The sequence below is a fragment of the Cnephaeus nilssonii genome (assembly GCF_951640355.1).
Source record: "Cnephaeus nilssonii genome assembly, chromosome: 17".
NCBI classification, from domain to species: domain Eukaryota; kingdom Metazoa; phylum Chordata; class Mammalia; order Chiroptera; family Vespertilionidae; genus Cnephaeus; species Cnephaeus nilssonii.
The window spans coordinates 43,993,302-44,008,861 of NC_137088.1; the positions used below are offsets into that span (position 1 = coordinate 43,993,302).

The window sequence follows — 15,560 nt, forward strand, 5'->3', positions numbered from 1 at the left end:
AAGTCTCTAACTGCTATAAACTTTAGGTATACATCTCTTAGTTGGTTATTTCATAGTTCTATTTTTATATTTTACTTTGTAAGTAATCAAAGTTATTGATCTTTTCCTTTGTAATATCTTTATTTTTACAACTTTATTGATATATAATACTCATACCATAAAATTCACCCTTTTAAAGTATATCATTCAGTGGCTTGTGCAACCATCACCACTGTCTAATTCCAGAATATTTTTATCACTCAAAAGCCATGTAACCTTTAGCAGTCACTATTTTTTCTCCTCTCTCCCTAGTTTCTAGAAACCACTAATCTATTTTCTATCTCCATGGATATGCCAATATTAGACATATAAATGGAAATGTATACATATGTGGCCTTTTGCAACTGGCTCTTTTTGCTTAACATATGTTTTTAAGGTCTATCCATGCTACAGCATTTCTTTTTATTGTTGAGTAATATTCCACTGTATGGATATAACATACTTTTATTTTTCATTCAAGATAATGGAAATTTGGGTTGTTTTGGCTTTGTGGCTATTATTAATAACTACAGCCCAGTGCATGAAATTCGTGCACTGGTAGAGTCCCTAGCGGCGACTGGCTGCCAGCCAGGGCCTCCCTCCCTTCCCCAGCCAGCCACGCCCACGGTTGAACTCCCAGATGATCTCCTGGTGGAGGGGACAATTTGCATACTACACTTTTATTATATAGAATGGTGATATGAGCATTTGTGTATAGGGTTTTGTTTGTAAAATTCAGTTAAGGTGTACACTTAAGAGTAGACTTGCTGGGTCACATGGTACCTCTACGTTTAACATTTTGAGGAATGGCTAGATAGTTTTCCAAAATGGACTGAACCATTTCACATTCCCACCATCAATATATGAGGTTTTTCCACATCTTCCCCAACATTTGTTGTCTTTCTTACTTTAGCCATCCTAGTAGAGGATAAATTGTATATAACTGTGGTTTTGATTTGCATTTCCCTAATGATAAATCTTGTTGGACATCTTTTCCTGTTCTTACGGGCCATTTGTATGTCTTCTTTAGAAACATGTCTATTCAGATTATTTGCCCAATTTTAATAGGATTATTTGCCTTTTATTGTTGTGGTGTTCTTCATTTCTAAATGAAATTTTAGATTAAAGTATATTACATATAAGAAGGTAGCCATGTCACAGATTCCCAGCATGATGAGTTATGACAAAATGCTTACACCTGGGCACATGGAAACCAGATCATGAAATAGAATATCACTTGTACCAAGAAGCTTCTTTCACACCCCCTCAACCTCCACACGTGCCTTCTTCCTCCAGATTAACCTCTACCCAACACATCTAACACCACTGATTACTTCTGCCTATTTTTAAAACACATATAAACAGAATCATGTTGTATATGTTCTTGTCTGGTTTCTTTCAACACTGTTTTGGGGGTATTCAATTATGTTATTACATGCAACAATGGTTTGGTACTTCTCATTGCCATACAGCATCTCATTGCATGAATATCCACTATTTATCCACTCAACTCTTAATAGCTATTTCATTTGTTTCAAGATTTTGGTTAGTCTGTATATAATTATGTTGTGTATCTTCTTTTTAAATGAGATCTTGAACAACCATCATTAGATTTGCTCTTAGATATTATAGGTGGTTTTTTTTAATACCATCAGAAATAATACAGTTTTCTAAATTTCTTTTTGTAATTGTTACTGGTAAGTAGAAATATGATTCATTTTAAAATACTGACAACCTATCCGGCTAAGTTCATTTATTAATCTAATAGTTTATACATGGATTCATTGAGACTTCTTACACACAAATTATGGTGCCTGTGAATAAAGGTGGTTTTATTTCTTCCTTTCTAATTCTTATACCATGGATATCCAGAATATTGTTCAATAGAAGTGAGAGCAATAGGCATTCTTGCCGTGATCTTTTTGTCATAAGGAAAGCTTTCAACATTTAATAATTAAATATTTTTTCTGTATCTTTCTTGTAGCTACCACTTATTAGATTAGGAAAATCCCTTTCTGATCTGTTTGCTAAAAGTTTTGAGTTTTGTTTTTTGTGTTTTTTTTTTTTTGGGGGGGGGGGTTGGGGGGGTGTTGGCATGGATGGATGTTTCACTTATCAAATGCTTTCTCTGCCTTTATTGAAATTATATTAATTTTGCTCCTTTATCCCATTAAATAACATGTGATATTTGGTAAATAACGTTAATTGATATCCAAAAGGTAGTCCTTGTGTTCCTGGAATAAGCACAATTTAGTCATGTGATTTAATTGTCATTGATTCAGTTCACCAGGATATTTTATATCAGGTTTAAAAGAGATAACTTGTACATCTCCTTTCTTGAAATGGCTTTGTGGGGTATTAATATCAAGGTTGTATTGGCCTCATAAATAAGATGGGAAGTGCTCCCCTTTTTAAATTCTCTAGAATAGTTTCTGCATGATTGTTGTCATTTTTTTTCTTTAGATGTTTAGCAAAATTCACTGAAAAAGCCATCTGGACCTGCATTTATTTTGTTTGGTTTGCTTTCTGAATTATGAAGAGTTTTGTTGTTGGTAATATTTTAAATTCTAGAATCCTTTTTAATATATGTAACTACTCAGATATTCTATTTCTTCACATGCAATTTTAACAAGTTGTTTCAAAAATAATTTTTCTAAAAATTTAACTCTATGATCATAATGTTGTCAATAAAATCCTCTCCTATTTTTAATGTCAATAATATTGATAGCAATGCCCCCTTTCATTCCTGATAATGATTACTTGTGCTATCTCTATTTTTTCAATTATAACCAGAATTCGCTTTTTTTTTTTTAATCCCTTAAAAGAAGCAGCATTTGGTTTAGGGGTTCTCCTCTAGTATATGTTTGGTTTTTATTTCATGAATTTCACCTTTTATCTTTATTTCTTGTTTTGAATATTGTAATTACAGTTGACATTCAATATTATTTTATAACTAGAGGCCCGGTGCACGAAATTCATGCACGGGGGTGGGGGGAGGGTGTCCCTCAGCCCAGCCTGCACCCTTTCCAATCTGGGACCCCTCGAGAGATGTCCGACTGCCCATTTAGGCCTGATCCCACCGGGCAGTCGGACATCCCTCTCACAATCCAGGTCCCTCCCCTGCTGGCCTGATCCAACTGCCCTCCCCTGCTGGTCTGATTGCCCACAACTGCCCTCCCTTGCAGGCCTGGTCCCTCCCAACTGCCCTCCCCTTCTGGCCATCTTGTGGTGGCCATCTTGTGTCCACATGGGGGCAGCCATATTGTGTGTTGGAGTGCTGGTCAATCTGCATATAACTCCTTTATTAGATATGATAGAGGCCTGGTGCATGGGTGGGGGCCAGCTGGTTTGCCCTGAAGGGTATCCCGGATCAGGGTGGGTGTTCCCTTGGGACGTGGGGCGGCCTGGGCGAGGGGCCTGTGGTGATTTGCAGGCCAGCCACGCCCCCTGGTGACCCAAGCAGAGGCCCTGGTATCTGGGGTTTATTTATCTTCTATAATTAAAATTTTGTAGCCTGGAGCAGAGCCAAGCCTTCTGCTTGCTCCTGGTGACAGCAGCCATTTGTGTTTGGATTTATGTATCTTCTATAATTGAAACTTTGTAGCCTTAAATGGAGGCCTGGGCCGGCCAGGGTGTGCAGAAAGCTTGGCTTCCTCCATCGCTGGGGGCAACCCTAGCCTCCTGCTCTTTCCAGCTCCGTGGCTGCCGCCATTTCTGTTTGGATTTATTGATCTTCTATCATTGAAACTTTGTATTCTTGAGTGGAGGCCTAGGACGGCAAGGGCAGGCGGAAAGCTTGGCTTCCTCCATTGCCGGGGAAACCCAAGCCTCCCTCCTGCGCTCTGTGGCCGCAGCCATCTTGGTTGGGTTTATTTGCATATTCACTCCTGATTGGCTGGTGGGCGTGGTTGATGGGCGTGGCTTGTGGGTGTAGTGGAGTGATGGTTAATTTACATATTACTCTTTTATTAGATAGGATAGTTTCAGGTGTACAGCATAGTGGTTGGACATCTATACAATTCACAAAGTTATCCCCCAATAAGTCTATTACCCACCTGGCACCACACATGGTTATTACATTAGTATTAACTATATTCCCTATGCTGTACTTTACCTCCTCAGGACTATTTTGTAGCTGTCAATTGGTTCTTCTTAATCCCTTCACCTTTTTCACTCAGGCCCCCAAGGCCTCTCCCCTCTGGTAACCTTCAGTTGGTTTTCTGTATCTATGAGTCTGTTTCTGTTGTCTGTTCATTTACTTTGTTCTTTAGATTACACACATAAGTGACCTAATATGGGATTTGTCTTTTTCTGCCTGACTTACTTCATGCACAATTAGTCTAGGTCTATCCATGCTGTAGCAAATGGTAAGATTTCATTCTTTATTGAGGCCAAGTAATATTCCATAGTATATATGTATCACATCAACAAAATGTAAAGACAACCTACTGAAAGAAAGAAAATATTTGCCAAAGATACATCAAATAAGGGGCTAATATCCAAAATTTATAAAGAACTCATATAACGTATTATAAAAAACAATCCAATTTAAAAATGGGCAGACCTGAACAGACTTCTCCAAAGAAGACTTACAGATAGCCAGCAGGCATATGAAAAGAAGCTCAGCATCAGTAATCATCAGAGAAATGCAAATAAAAACCACAATGAGATATCAATTCACACCTGTCAGAATGGCTACCATCAATAAATCAACAAACAGCAAGTGTTGGTGAGGATGTGGAGAAAAGGGCAACCTCTTGCACTGTTGGGGGGAATGCAAATTGGTGCAGTCACTGTGGAAAACAGTATGGAGCTTCCTCACAAAATTAAAAATAGAACAACCCTATCACTCAGCAATTTCACTTCTGGGTATTTATCCAAAGAAATCCAAGACACTAATTCAAAAAGATATATGTAACCCTATATTCATTGCAGCATTATTTACAATAGCCAAGATATGGAAGCAACCTAAGTGCCCATCAATAGACAACTGAATATCTTTATTATTTCTTTTCTCTAACTCTCTTATGGTTTAATTTAATCTTCCGCTGCTTTTTAAACTTAAAAAGTCTTCTCTCAACCAAACTGAATGACTTGCTCTTCCCAAGACACTCCTCATACTTTCCAGCCCCCTTGCCTTTGCTCATATACTTCCCACTGTTAATAAACCATCTCTCTCCACTTTATCAAGATCATGCCAATCTTTCAAGGCCTTCAAGTACTACCTCCTCCAAGAAGTATGCCCTGTCCCTCTCTCATTTGACATCCTCTAGCCCCTGCAGCCCATTTTGCCATTTTTATGTCTCTATTTGGACACTGGTTTATGTATTTCCTTCCACAAGCGCCTTAAAGACTGAGCACTCATTTTTTCTGAAAGGCTCTCCATGGTACTGGGCACAAAACAGATGCTTGATAAACACTCCTGTTTGTGACTCAACCTCAGGAGTTGAATTCACACCAACTAAACCTGTTTATTGAAGAAATAATCAACTGGCAACTCATTTAGAATCAAACACATCATAAGGAGCGTTTGGGCAAAGAAGAAAATAAGTCTCATTTTTAAAAAATCTTCCTTGCCTCTAAATGACAACTATATATCATACAGAGCTAACATTTAACTTGACATTTTGCTTTTTCTGGCTATCACTTCAAACCCACATTTCCCCCCTTATTTAAAGAAAATAGTTAAATAAGACAAAGTTTTTTTTAAGTTGAAAGATGAGAAGATGAAGAAATTTCTCAACAACAAAAAAAAAAACAAGCTAAAGGATAATTTTTGGTATTGTAAATGGATAGTGCACACCAAAAACACAAGGCTTTCCAAATTTGAATGAGTTATGCTCCACACTATTATAAAGATTTCAGGGCAAGACTTGAAAGTCAGGCGGGGAAACAGGACATGTATTGGCTCTAGCGCACATATTTGGAGCCTATTTGGAGGGCTGATAACACGTGTAAAAAGGGTGAATCTTGCCTTATGGCACAAAACACAACACCGGGCTTTTCCAAAAATACCAAATAAACCTCTCCAATTCTCATGAGCTGCCTCAACCTGTTCTATGATGCAAACCTCAGTGCATAATTTTCAAAGTAAGAGTCAAACGAAAAAATAGTTGAATGGGCAAAGGACCTAAATAGACACTACTCCAAAGAGGACATACAGATGGCCAAGAGACATATGAAAAAAACACTCAGAGTCAATGATCATCAGAGAGATGCAAATTAAAATGAAAATGAGGTATCACCTCACACCTGTCAGAATGTCTACCATCAACAAATGATAAGAGCTGGTGAGGATGTGGAGTAAAGGGAACCCTAGTGCACTGCTGGTGGGAATGCAGACTGGTGCAACCATTATGAAAAACAGTATGGAGTTTCCTCAAAAAATTAAATATGGAACTGTCATTTGACCCAGTGATCTCACTTCTAGAAATATATCCTAAGAAACCCAAAGCACCAATCAGAAAGGATATATGCACCCCTATGTTCATAGCAGCACAATTTACAATAGCTAAGATCTGGAAACAGCGCAAGTGCCCATCAGTAGATGAGTGGATAAAAAAAGCTGTGGTACATTTATACCATGGAATACTATGCAGCAGTAAAAAGAGAATATCTTACCCTTTGAGACAGCATGGAGGGACCTGGAGAATATCATGCTAAGTGAAATAAGTCAGTCAGAGAATGACAAGTGTCACATGATCACACTCATATGTGGAATCTAAGTAACAAAAATAAACTGATGATGGGAGTGGATCCAGAGACATGGAAGCATGGAACAGAGTTCGGAATCTCGGAGAGAAGGCGGGGGAGGGTGGGTGAGTGGAAGTTAATCAACCATAAACCTTGTATGCATTATGCATAACCCATGGACACAGACAATAGGGTGCTAAAGGCCTGGGGTGGGGGCAGGCTGGAGGGGGTCAATGGGGGGGAAAAGGGAAGTATATGTAATACTTTCAACAATAAAGAATTGCAAAAAAAAGAAAAAATAGTTGAATATATGGGCCATTTTCAGTAAAAGCAGACTGGAGGATTAGAGTGTGAGAACTTTGGAGGAGAAATCTGTGTTCAAATTTCAACTGCCAACCACTAGCTGTAGAACCTTGGGCAGGTTGCTTATCTCCTTTCAACCATGGCTTTCTCATCTGGCAAATGGGGCTAATTATGCCTATGCACGAGTTTTTATATGTCAGGTACCCTGCGCCTGTGTGGCCAGTGGTGTTCGAGCTGTAGCCTTTCACTGTGGTTGTTATTGTTGCTACTTTCCTTCATAGCCACAAAAGGAGACAGGCAACATTTAAATCCTAAAGGACATCATAATGGCTTGACTAGAAAAACTAGGCTTGACACAAATGTTATATGAACATATCATCCTGGGATAAGAAATTATTCTGAGTTCAGTGTTTAGACTCAAACAAGTAACAGTTCAAAAGATAGATGAAATAGACACCTAAACAAACAAAAAAATAAAAACACTTCAGCCATTACAGTTTTCTTTATTAGATCCTAAGACTGGAATTAAGTTCACACTGGAAATTGGGATGCATTCAGTGGCCTAGAACTGAAATGGCTGAATTTGATGAAGCACTGAGATCTCTTTTAGGGGAACTTAACCCAACTGCAGGTCAGCTCAACCACATGGAGAAGAGTAGTCTCCATGCCTGAGCACCAAGACAAGGCTGATTTTTAGTTTTAATAACAAAAATCAACCTCACCACTAGAGTTTAGAGTTTTGCATCTGAATGCAAGTCACACTTTTTCATCAACAGCAAAACTAGACGTGGACAATTCAGTCAAGCTCAGTCTTGAATTGCTTACAATGCAGCCCCCACCCCCCACCCCACCCCCTCTATGGTGGGGACAATTTTACTAAAGAAGAACCACACATGACACACAACATGTGCCCTAGTTGGTCATGTGACTGGAAAGCTAAACACCCACAATCCTCACTTCAATTGCCAGAGTCATTGTCACATGGGGACATTATGCCCCCAGCCTCTTTTTAAAAATATATATATTTTTATTGATTTCAGAGAGGAAGGAAGAGGGAGAGAGAGATAGAAACATCAATGATGAGAGAGAAACACTGATTGGCTGCCTCCTGCACGCCCCCCACTGGGGATTGAGCCCGCAACCCGGGCATGTGCCCTTGACCGAACCTGGGACCCTTCAGTATGCAGGCCGAAGCTCTATGCACCCAGCCAAACCGGCTAGTGTCCCCAGCCTCTTAATCCACTTTAAGAACAAGTTCACCAGATTAAGTATATTTTCTGCAACTTTCACTAAAACCATGACATCACTAATACATGTCCCATTTGATACATTTGATAAATTCTGCTGTTGTTAGTGCTAGAATAAGACTTGTTTTATTTGATGAATGAGTGCCATTTAATTCACAAGTAAAGGAGAACTAGGGAACTCCATGCATTTTATTTTCAGCCTGAGTTGTTAAGTGTGAGTGAGGTTCTATGCTTCTATGCCCTATCTCAGTAATTATTATTCTGGGGTTGACTGGGTTTTCTGCGTTTGTGGGTTTTTTTTAAACCCAGCTTTCTTCCTGTTCCTCCCCTCTCTGACTGTTGGAGCTACTGCAGCCACCTTGTTCAGACAGGCGAAGAGGTAGTCTGAAAATAGAGCTCACATGAAGGAAGCCAAAACAAGAGTGGAATGAGAGGAAATGAGATCTGTCAATATCTCTTGAGCCCCTGGATCAAGCTGTGCTTGAAGCAATACTTCTGTTGTTTTGTGTTGTGGGTTTTTTTCCCATTGATATGGGCCAATAAATTTCCTTTTGGCTTACGCCATTTTGAATTAGATTTTCATTCATTTACTAGTAAAAGTTCTGAGTAACAAAGAAAAAAATTTTGAGATTATCTGACAAGTACTGCCATTACTGTAATTCATTTCCCTTTTAAAAGAAAAAAAGGAAGGAAGAATAACACTGGATACAGCTTTAGGGATGAACCCAAGAAAATGAAACTTTTGGACATCATGTTTACGCCATGTAAAAATTGTAATAAAAGTAGATTAAAAACACATTCTTTCAAAAGACTTAGCATTAACAAAAGGAAAAAGAGGGTAAAAAGCCTTTCAGCTGCCCTTTTTATTGACAGTTCTCCATAACAGCAGAAAAGAGGATCTGAGTAAAAAAAAAATTTAGACACAAAAGCAAGGAAGAGAAAAGCACTGCAACATCCACAGGAAAACTGATTTTTCGGAGAAACACACAGTGTTCTAACAGTGCAAACCAGGAACATACCTGCCAGGCCAAATCGGGGCCAAAATTAAAACTTGGAGCTCCCTGCAAGAAGATAAATCACAAGTAACTTCAATGCATTTTGCTTCCCTTCACTTTCATTCAGGTGACCCTCCCTAGGCTCAGCTGCTGGTAATGGATGTGATGGCCCCCAATAGCCCTCCCCAGGGCTTGCCCCACAGAGACCTTCACAACTCCACAAGTGCGAAGGGCACACAGAGAGTCACTACACGGGTGAGATTGTGGTTCTCAAGTGCTTGACTTCACAGATTTTCACAATTAATACCTTTCTAGAGTTGATGCAAAGTACATGGGTGGTGAAGATGAGAAGTCAGAAAGTCTCCCTCAGATTCACTAAGGAGCAAGGGATAAGTAGGAATAACTTCTAAGCCCTTACTTCACATCACCTCCCTGAAACTACTCATCAACTTAACTCTTGGAAAGCTCCCTTTAACTCCAGATTTTGCCAAGGCGCTATAGATGACACTGATGTTTACCCAAAAGTGTTTAAGTTAAAACACAACAGGTTCTCAAATTCCACCCACCAGAATTAAGGGTCAGATCTATTTGATAGTCAACCCTATAGCTTATAAAGTATTGGTTGCCAATATTCCCTCCAATTTAAAAGGGATGTAATATATTAAAAAACACACACACACACACACACACACACACATAAGATCACAGCCTCTATCACAAGCTACACACATGGCTGAGGAAATGACCCTCTACCAGCTGCCTCTGTAATTCAATTTATGCATGCTGAGTAGATGCTAATGAGACTCAGACTTCTCCACTGACAAAACAGAAGGCCATACTTTGTAAATAAGCAGGCATCCAAAAGATAACAGAAAAACTCCAGGCCCAATTCCCTGACAAACACATTGGTCATCATTTGTCTTTAACCTTTTGCACTCGGATGTCAAGTGTGACTCCACACGGTTAGCATCGGTAGCAGCTCGAGAAAAAAGCAAGCAAGTGCAAAGGGTTAAAATGTGTTCTACGAATCAGGATCATTGGCATCATCAGAGGAAAACTCCAGACTCAATTTACTGATAATATATGGGTATAAATTTGCCCTAAAAAATCATGTTTTTATGCTTACCCACGTAGATAGCCTAAACAAGTGTTTTTATTTATTTTTTGTTTTCTATCAAAACTTATGATTTTGAAAACAGTAAGCTAGAATCAAACAGATTTTCTATTTATTAAAGTCACAAATAAGTACTAATTGTCTTTATAGTGACCTCTACTAGGAAAATGCCTACAGCACTGGGAGAGATGTCATTCCTGGCTTCTCCAAATAGTTCTGGGACACATTTATTCTTTTATTTTAAAAAAACATACAATACTTTGGAAATAGATTTTAGATGCACCCTCTTTCCCATTACTAATTGTGTGGATATAGGTGTGGAGGTGGGTAGAAAAGGGACTGAATGATTCTTTGCAATAAAATAAAATCTTTAAAATTAATTCTTTATCTTCTCTTTCTTTTTTTTCTTTCTCTCTTCCTTTAATTTTTTTTTAAACCTTATCAAAGTTTCAAGTTTGGTTCTAATGTGAAGTGAGGATGAAATCTCAGTTATGAACCAATCTCCCTCAGTTGTAGAATAAGTTTCGTTTCAAAATAAGTTAAAATTACATAAATTCAAAATGAATTGATAAGCCAAAATTAGCAATTATTTTTAATCTTACTGGCTGTTGTCGCTTTGATTATATTTTTCAAACCAATTTGCTGCAAATGCATTATGAGTGCCTTGACTCATGTAACCTTCGGGAGACATATAGTTTGAAAGCAAATGTTCTACATTATTTCCACAAAAATCTACTTGGATGAAGACACTGTCATTGACTAGAGAAAAAAAAACCAAAACAGATTTGTACATGCCAAAAACTCAATGGTTCATATTAATTTATTTTTCCCCAGAACATGGGAATTTTTGGCAGACAATTCAAAATTATGTGCTATAAGAAAGACAGAGAAGTCATTATCCTATCAGCAAACTTCAGGATTCTCTTGCAGGCTGTTGGTGACAGCAAACTCTTGAGTGTTAAGCTCAAGTGTAAAATTACTGAATTGCAGACATTGTTGTTGCGGTGTTGTCATGGAGCAATTTAAATCAAGAATTATTTATTCTTAAGATAAATACTCTGTTTTCTTCTGGCAAAAACTGGAAGTAACAAGACTTCAAATTTCTAGATATTGACCAAGCAATTGGTTTTCATTTAGATCTATTTCTTAATCGTAAGTCGTGATTTGGCCACCATCATTTACATCGTTATTCTTTAAATGCCCTCAATCCATCCAGGAGAATCTTTGATCCTTTTAAATAGCATATTTCTATGCTTCCACAGCTAAAGAGGATACCTGGAGAGGATTTTAAAAAGTTGTTACCTACAAGCTTGGCTAGGAGAAAATACTGGAGCAAAAAAAAAAGAAGGTATTATTCTTTGATAAGTAAATTTTGCTAACAGCATCATTTAAATTATTTAATGACTCTGTTGCATATAAAGCCAAATCTTAGTTCCTCTAGGTGTCTTTTCATTGCAATGTGAGTGTGAGGGAGAAATATTTTTTTCCAGGGTTAGAAATTTACTTTTAAAGCATACACAAAACCTCCCTTAAGGGAAAAAGCATCAGCAATGCCCTGGAAAGGAACCCAGCTCCTTTCAGCTCCTCTCAGCCAAGGGATACTTGAGCCCTTTATTCTTTTGCTCAGAAAAGGAATCTTAAAGGGCCGATAAATTAAATGTACCCAGGAAGGCAAAAGACCCAGCATAAAAGCACTTACCGGGGTGCCTAGAGAAAAACACAACATTCATTTCACATGTTTGTTAGGCACCATCAAGTTAGAACAAACTCCAGAGCCACGGCTTTTTTGACAAATGTGAACAGCTCCTACCTTCATCTCAATGACAGTCTGGAGAGCCTTCGTCTTGGCTGGCTCCGGCTGAAGTTGGCTTCTCCGGTGCAATTCCTGGGGAGGAACACGATAGAAATAAGCCTGACGGTTCATCCTCCTGTTACACCATGGCCTTTACACAGGTGCCACACAGCCCACCGGGTGCAGGTTTGCTGTGCACAGACATAAACAAGCCACAGGTGCCTCTCCCCCCACCCTCCTTAGCATCCCTCCTGCTTGGAGCCGGAGTTCCGGTGAAAGGCTCCTGGCACATGCGCTATTTCTGAAACTTCCATCAATAATTAATGTCAACTGTGACAAAGCCAGCAAGTAATTATAGTCCAAATACTGTTCAACACTGGGGCTGTTGCCCAGCCATCAAATCATAATTTACTAAATGACATTGCTCTGTGCTCCCAATACAAACACAGCAAGAAAAACGGAGGAAAGAAAATGACTAATGTGGTTGCAAATCTGTTGCACGCATGGCATTTAGCTACCGAGGTAAGTTTGAAATGAGCAATTTAAAACCTTTTCAGGACAACTATGGCACTTTTTGGAGTAAGTTGATCTGATGAAATCCTGTGAATCTCTTCCTTCCTAATTTACAGTTTCAGTCCTTGTTCAAAATCACATGTGTGTGTGTGATATGTTTATGCGCTTGTGATGCCAAGAAATTAAAATTGGCGTTAATATCAACAGTGTTAGTGGGGAGGCAAATGGTTAAAGCCAGATGTAGACACAAGAACTTCTGGAATATGATAGCTATTTCTTTAGATAAAAAGCAAACAATATAATTGCAATTTTAAGCTTGAAGGCCCGCTTTTTCCATGCCTCTTCTCAAAAGAACAGTTCTATTTAGACTAAAAGATTGTCTTGGCAGAGGAGAAGAAACGAACAAGGTTTTTTTCTTCATGCTTTGATTTTCTTAGTAATAATTATCAACAGTTTTATGAGAGTAGCCAATGACAGGTGTAAACAGAAGTGCTCACACATGCTGCTGATACAAGTTACCTATGAAGTAATTCCATTAAGAATCATTTGACTTGTAAGTCACATATGGACTAATTCCAAAAGTCTTATTTGCTTCCAGAAAACTCATTTAAAGTCAACATGGAATAGTTTTAGGCTTTTACATTCCATTGGTCCACAAACATTAAAAAAGAAAGAAAGAAAAGAAACAGCAACAACACATACACACACAAAAACAAAACAAAACAAAAAAAAAACCTTGGACATTAAAGAAAGAAGGTCAACATAATTTCCAGCTTTTTCCAAGTAAGGACATTAAAATTAAGTCTACCTGCACCACTACCATCTATTATCATTGTCACTTCATAAAGATAGAATATATTGTCGTAAAAATTGTCAGAAGAACAGAACCCACAATAAAAGATAGTCCTTCCCAGGTTAAGATAATACCTTATTACCTTTGTTCTTATTTGCCAGCAGCCCAAGAAAACCTGGTCATGCACCATCATGCACATGTCCAGGGACCAGCACTGCGGAACCACAGCTGCAGCTCTGGACCATAGCCGTGGGGGCAAGCAAGGGAGCATAATTTCTTCTCAAAGTCATCACTAGCACAAATCAGCAAACTTGTGCAAAACTGTTTCTCAACCTCTAATTTAAGAAGAATTGGAATAGAATCCGTGCTTCTTAATGATTCAAAATGGCCGGACATCAGTTAGGACATGTTTCCCCTCTAACATATCCCTAAAAGGGAGGGAGTCAAGTATTACTGAATCCACTTTAGGATGGAGTCAAGATCCTGTGTCCTTTTGAAGTCCCTGCACTGCAATGATCTGGCAACACTGGCCATTTGTAGGCTCCATGGTGATGGCAGAGATTTTCTGAAGGAATGACCTTAAAAGCTGCTTCCTTCACTGTGCATCTACAGTGTCCCTGGTCCTACTTGTCTCTTTCAAGCCTCAACACTACCTATGTGGAGTGTGATCTGTGTGGTGAGTCCTGTGGGCTGCTGGTAAACCTTTAACAAACAGCACCCACCAGGCCAACTTCATGCTACCTAAGTGGTGTCACTGAGTGCAGAATTGGGAAGAGAGGTGCAATAACACCCCATTGCATAGTATTTCCACCATATGGACTATGGACACAATGGAGAGAATAACCTCAAGAGCATGGAAAATAGTAAAATATAACAAAAATTAGGAAAATGTGAGCTCTTAATACAAGTTCTTTAATTGTGTGTTGGGATATTTAATTTGTAATATAGGTTGTTAAAACAAGTTTCCACTATTCAGTTATCATAGGCTAGCACAATCCAGTTTCCAGCACACCACTAAGTGAATCACATGGTCCATAAAAATCTACTTAGCCCTAAACATTAATTTCAAGATAACTGGAGAGATCACTGGATCAATAAAATCTCATTGATGAGAAAATGGAAAGTTAAGTCACTTGTCAGAATTGTTCCATAGTAAGTGGGAGAAGAAATATAATTCACAGGTCACTGATTCTTTTTTTTTTTAATATATTTTATTGATTTTTTTACAGAGAGGAAGGGAGAGGGATAGAGAGCTAGAAACATCGATGAGAGAGAAACATCGATCAGCTGCTTCCTGCACACGCCCTACTGGGGATGTGCCTGCAACCAAGGTACATGCCCTTGACCGGAATCGAACCTGGGACCTTTCAGTCCGCAGGCCGACGCTCTATCCACTGAGCCAAACCGGTTTCGGCAGGTCACTGATTCTGATACTGTTATGGGTAGGGAGCTGTCCATGTCCATACCAGTTGACAGTAGAGGTCGACCTCTTGCAGTGTCATGAGAAAAGGAATTTTCTGAAATTCACATGGGAGAATGAGTGACATTTATTTGCATCAAATTACATCCCTCAGTTTCCAAGTTCCCATTTCCCCTCCATCCCAAGGAAAAGGTACCATTTTGCTTTCAGCAGAGCTAGGATTAAAGCTGTTGTCCAGAGTTGCTGTTTCATGTTTGCATGGTCCAATCCAGCATCAAACTAGCTTAGCTTGTGGTTCCCACTGCAGTCCATCAGCCCATTGCATGTGGAGTTTGCAGGACCACAAGGCCATGAAGGGAACACAGGCAGGAGCAAAGCCAGAGGAACAAGAACGCCAAGAGAGAAAACTCCTTCATCTGAGGGATTATGCATTCCCAAATTTCCTTGGGCTCGCAGTGGCCCCACCCCCTTGGCCAATGATCTCTGTTCCAGGTTAGACTAACAGGCACCTTCCCCACATCTCCCCAACCTTAGAGCGAATGCACCCATCTCCCCTTTGTTGGACACCTTTCCCCCAGTGATTTTCGGGTAATAGACCAGTAGTTCCCTGAAGAGTGTGAAGTTGCAGCTTCCTGGTAAAGCTGCCCAGATGGCATGCTTACAATGTCTGGC

At 39.1% G+C, this 15,560-nt stretch overlaps 1 protein-coding gene across 1 annotated transcript in view; it reads right to left on the bottom strand.

Annotated features, from left to right (window-relative positions):
* The window catches only part of ERC2 (ELKS/RAB6-interacting/CAST family member 2), a gene marked incomplete at its 3' end in the record, with an annotated part of 881,167 nt that overhangs the window by 612,238 nt on the left and 253,369 nt on the right, over window positions 1–15,560 (bottom strand). Inside the window, exon 4 of the mRNA XM_079794619.1 lies at window positions 12,181–12,255. Coding sequence (XP_079650745.1) covers window positions 12,181–12,255 — 75 coding nt within the window. The remainder of the gene's footprint in view (window positions 1–12,180; window positions 12,256–15,560) is intronic.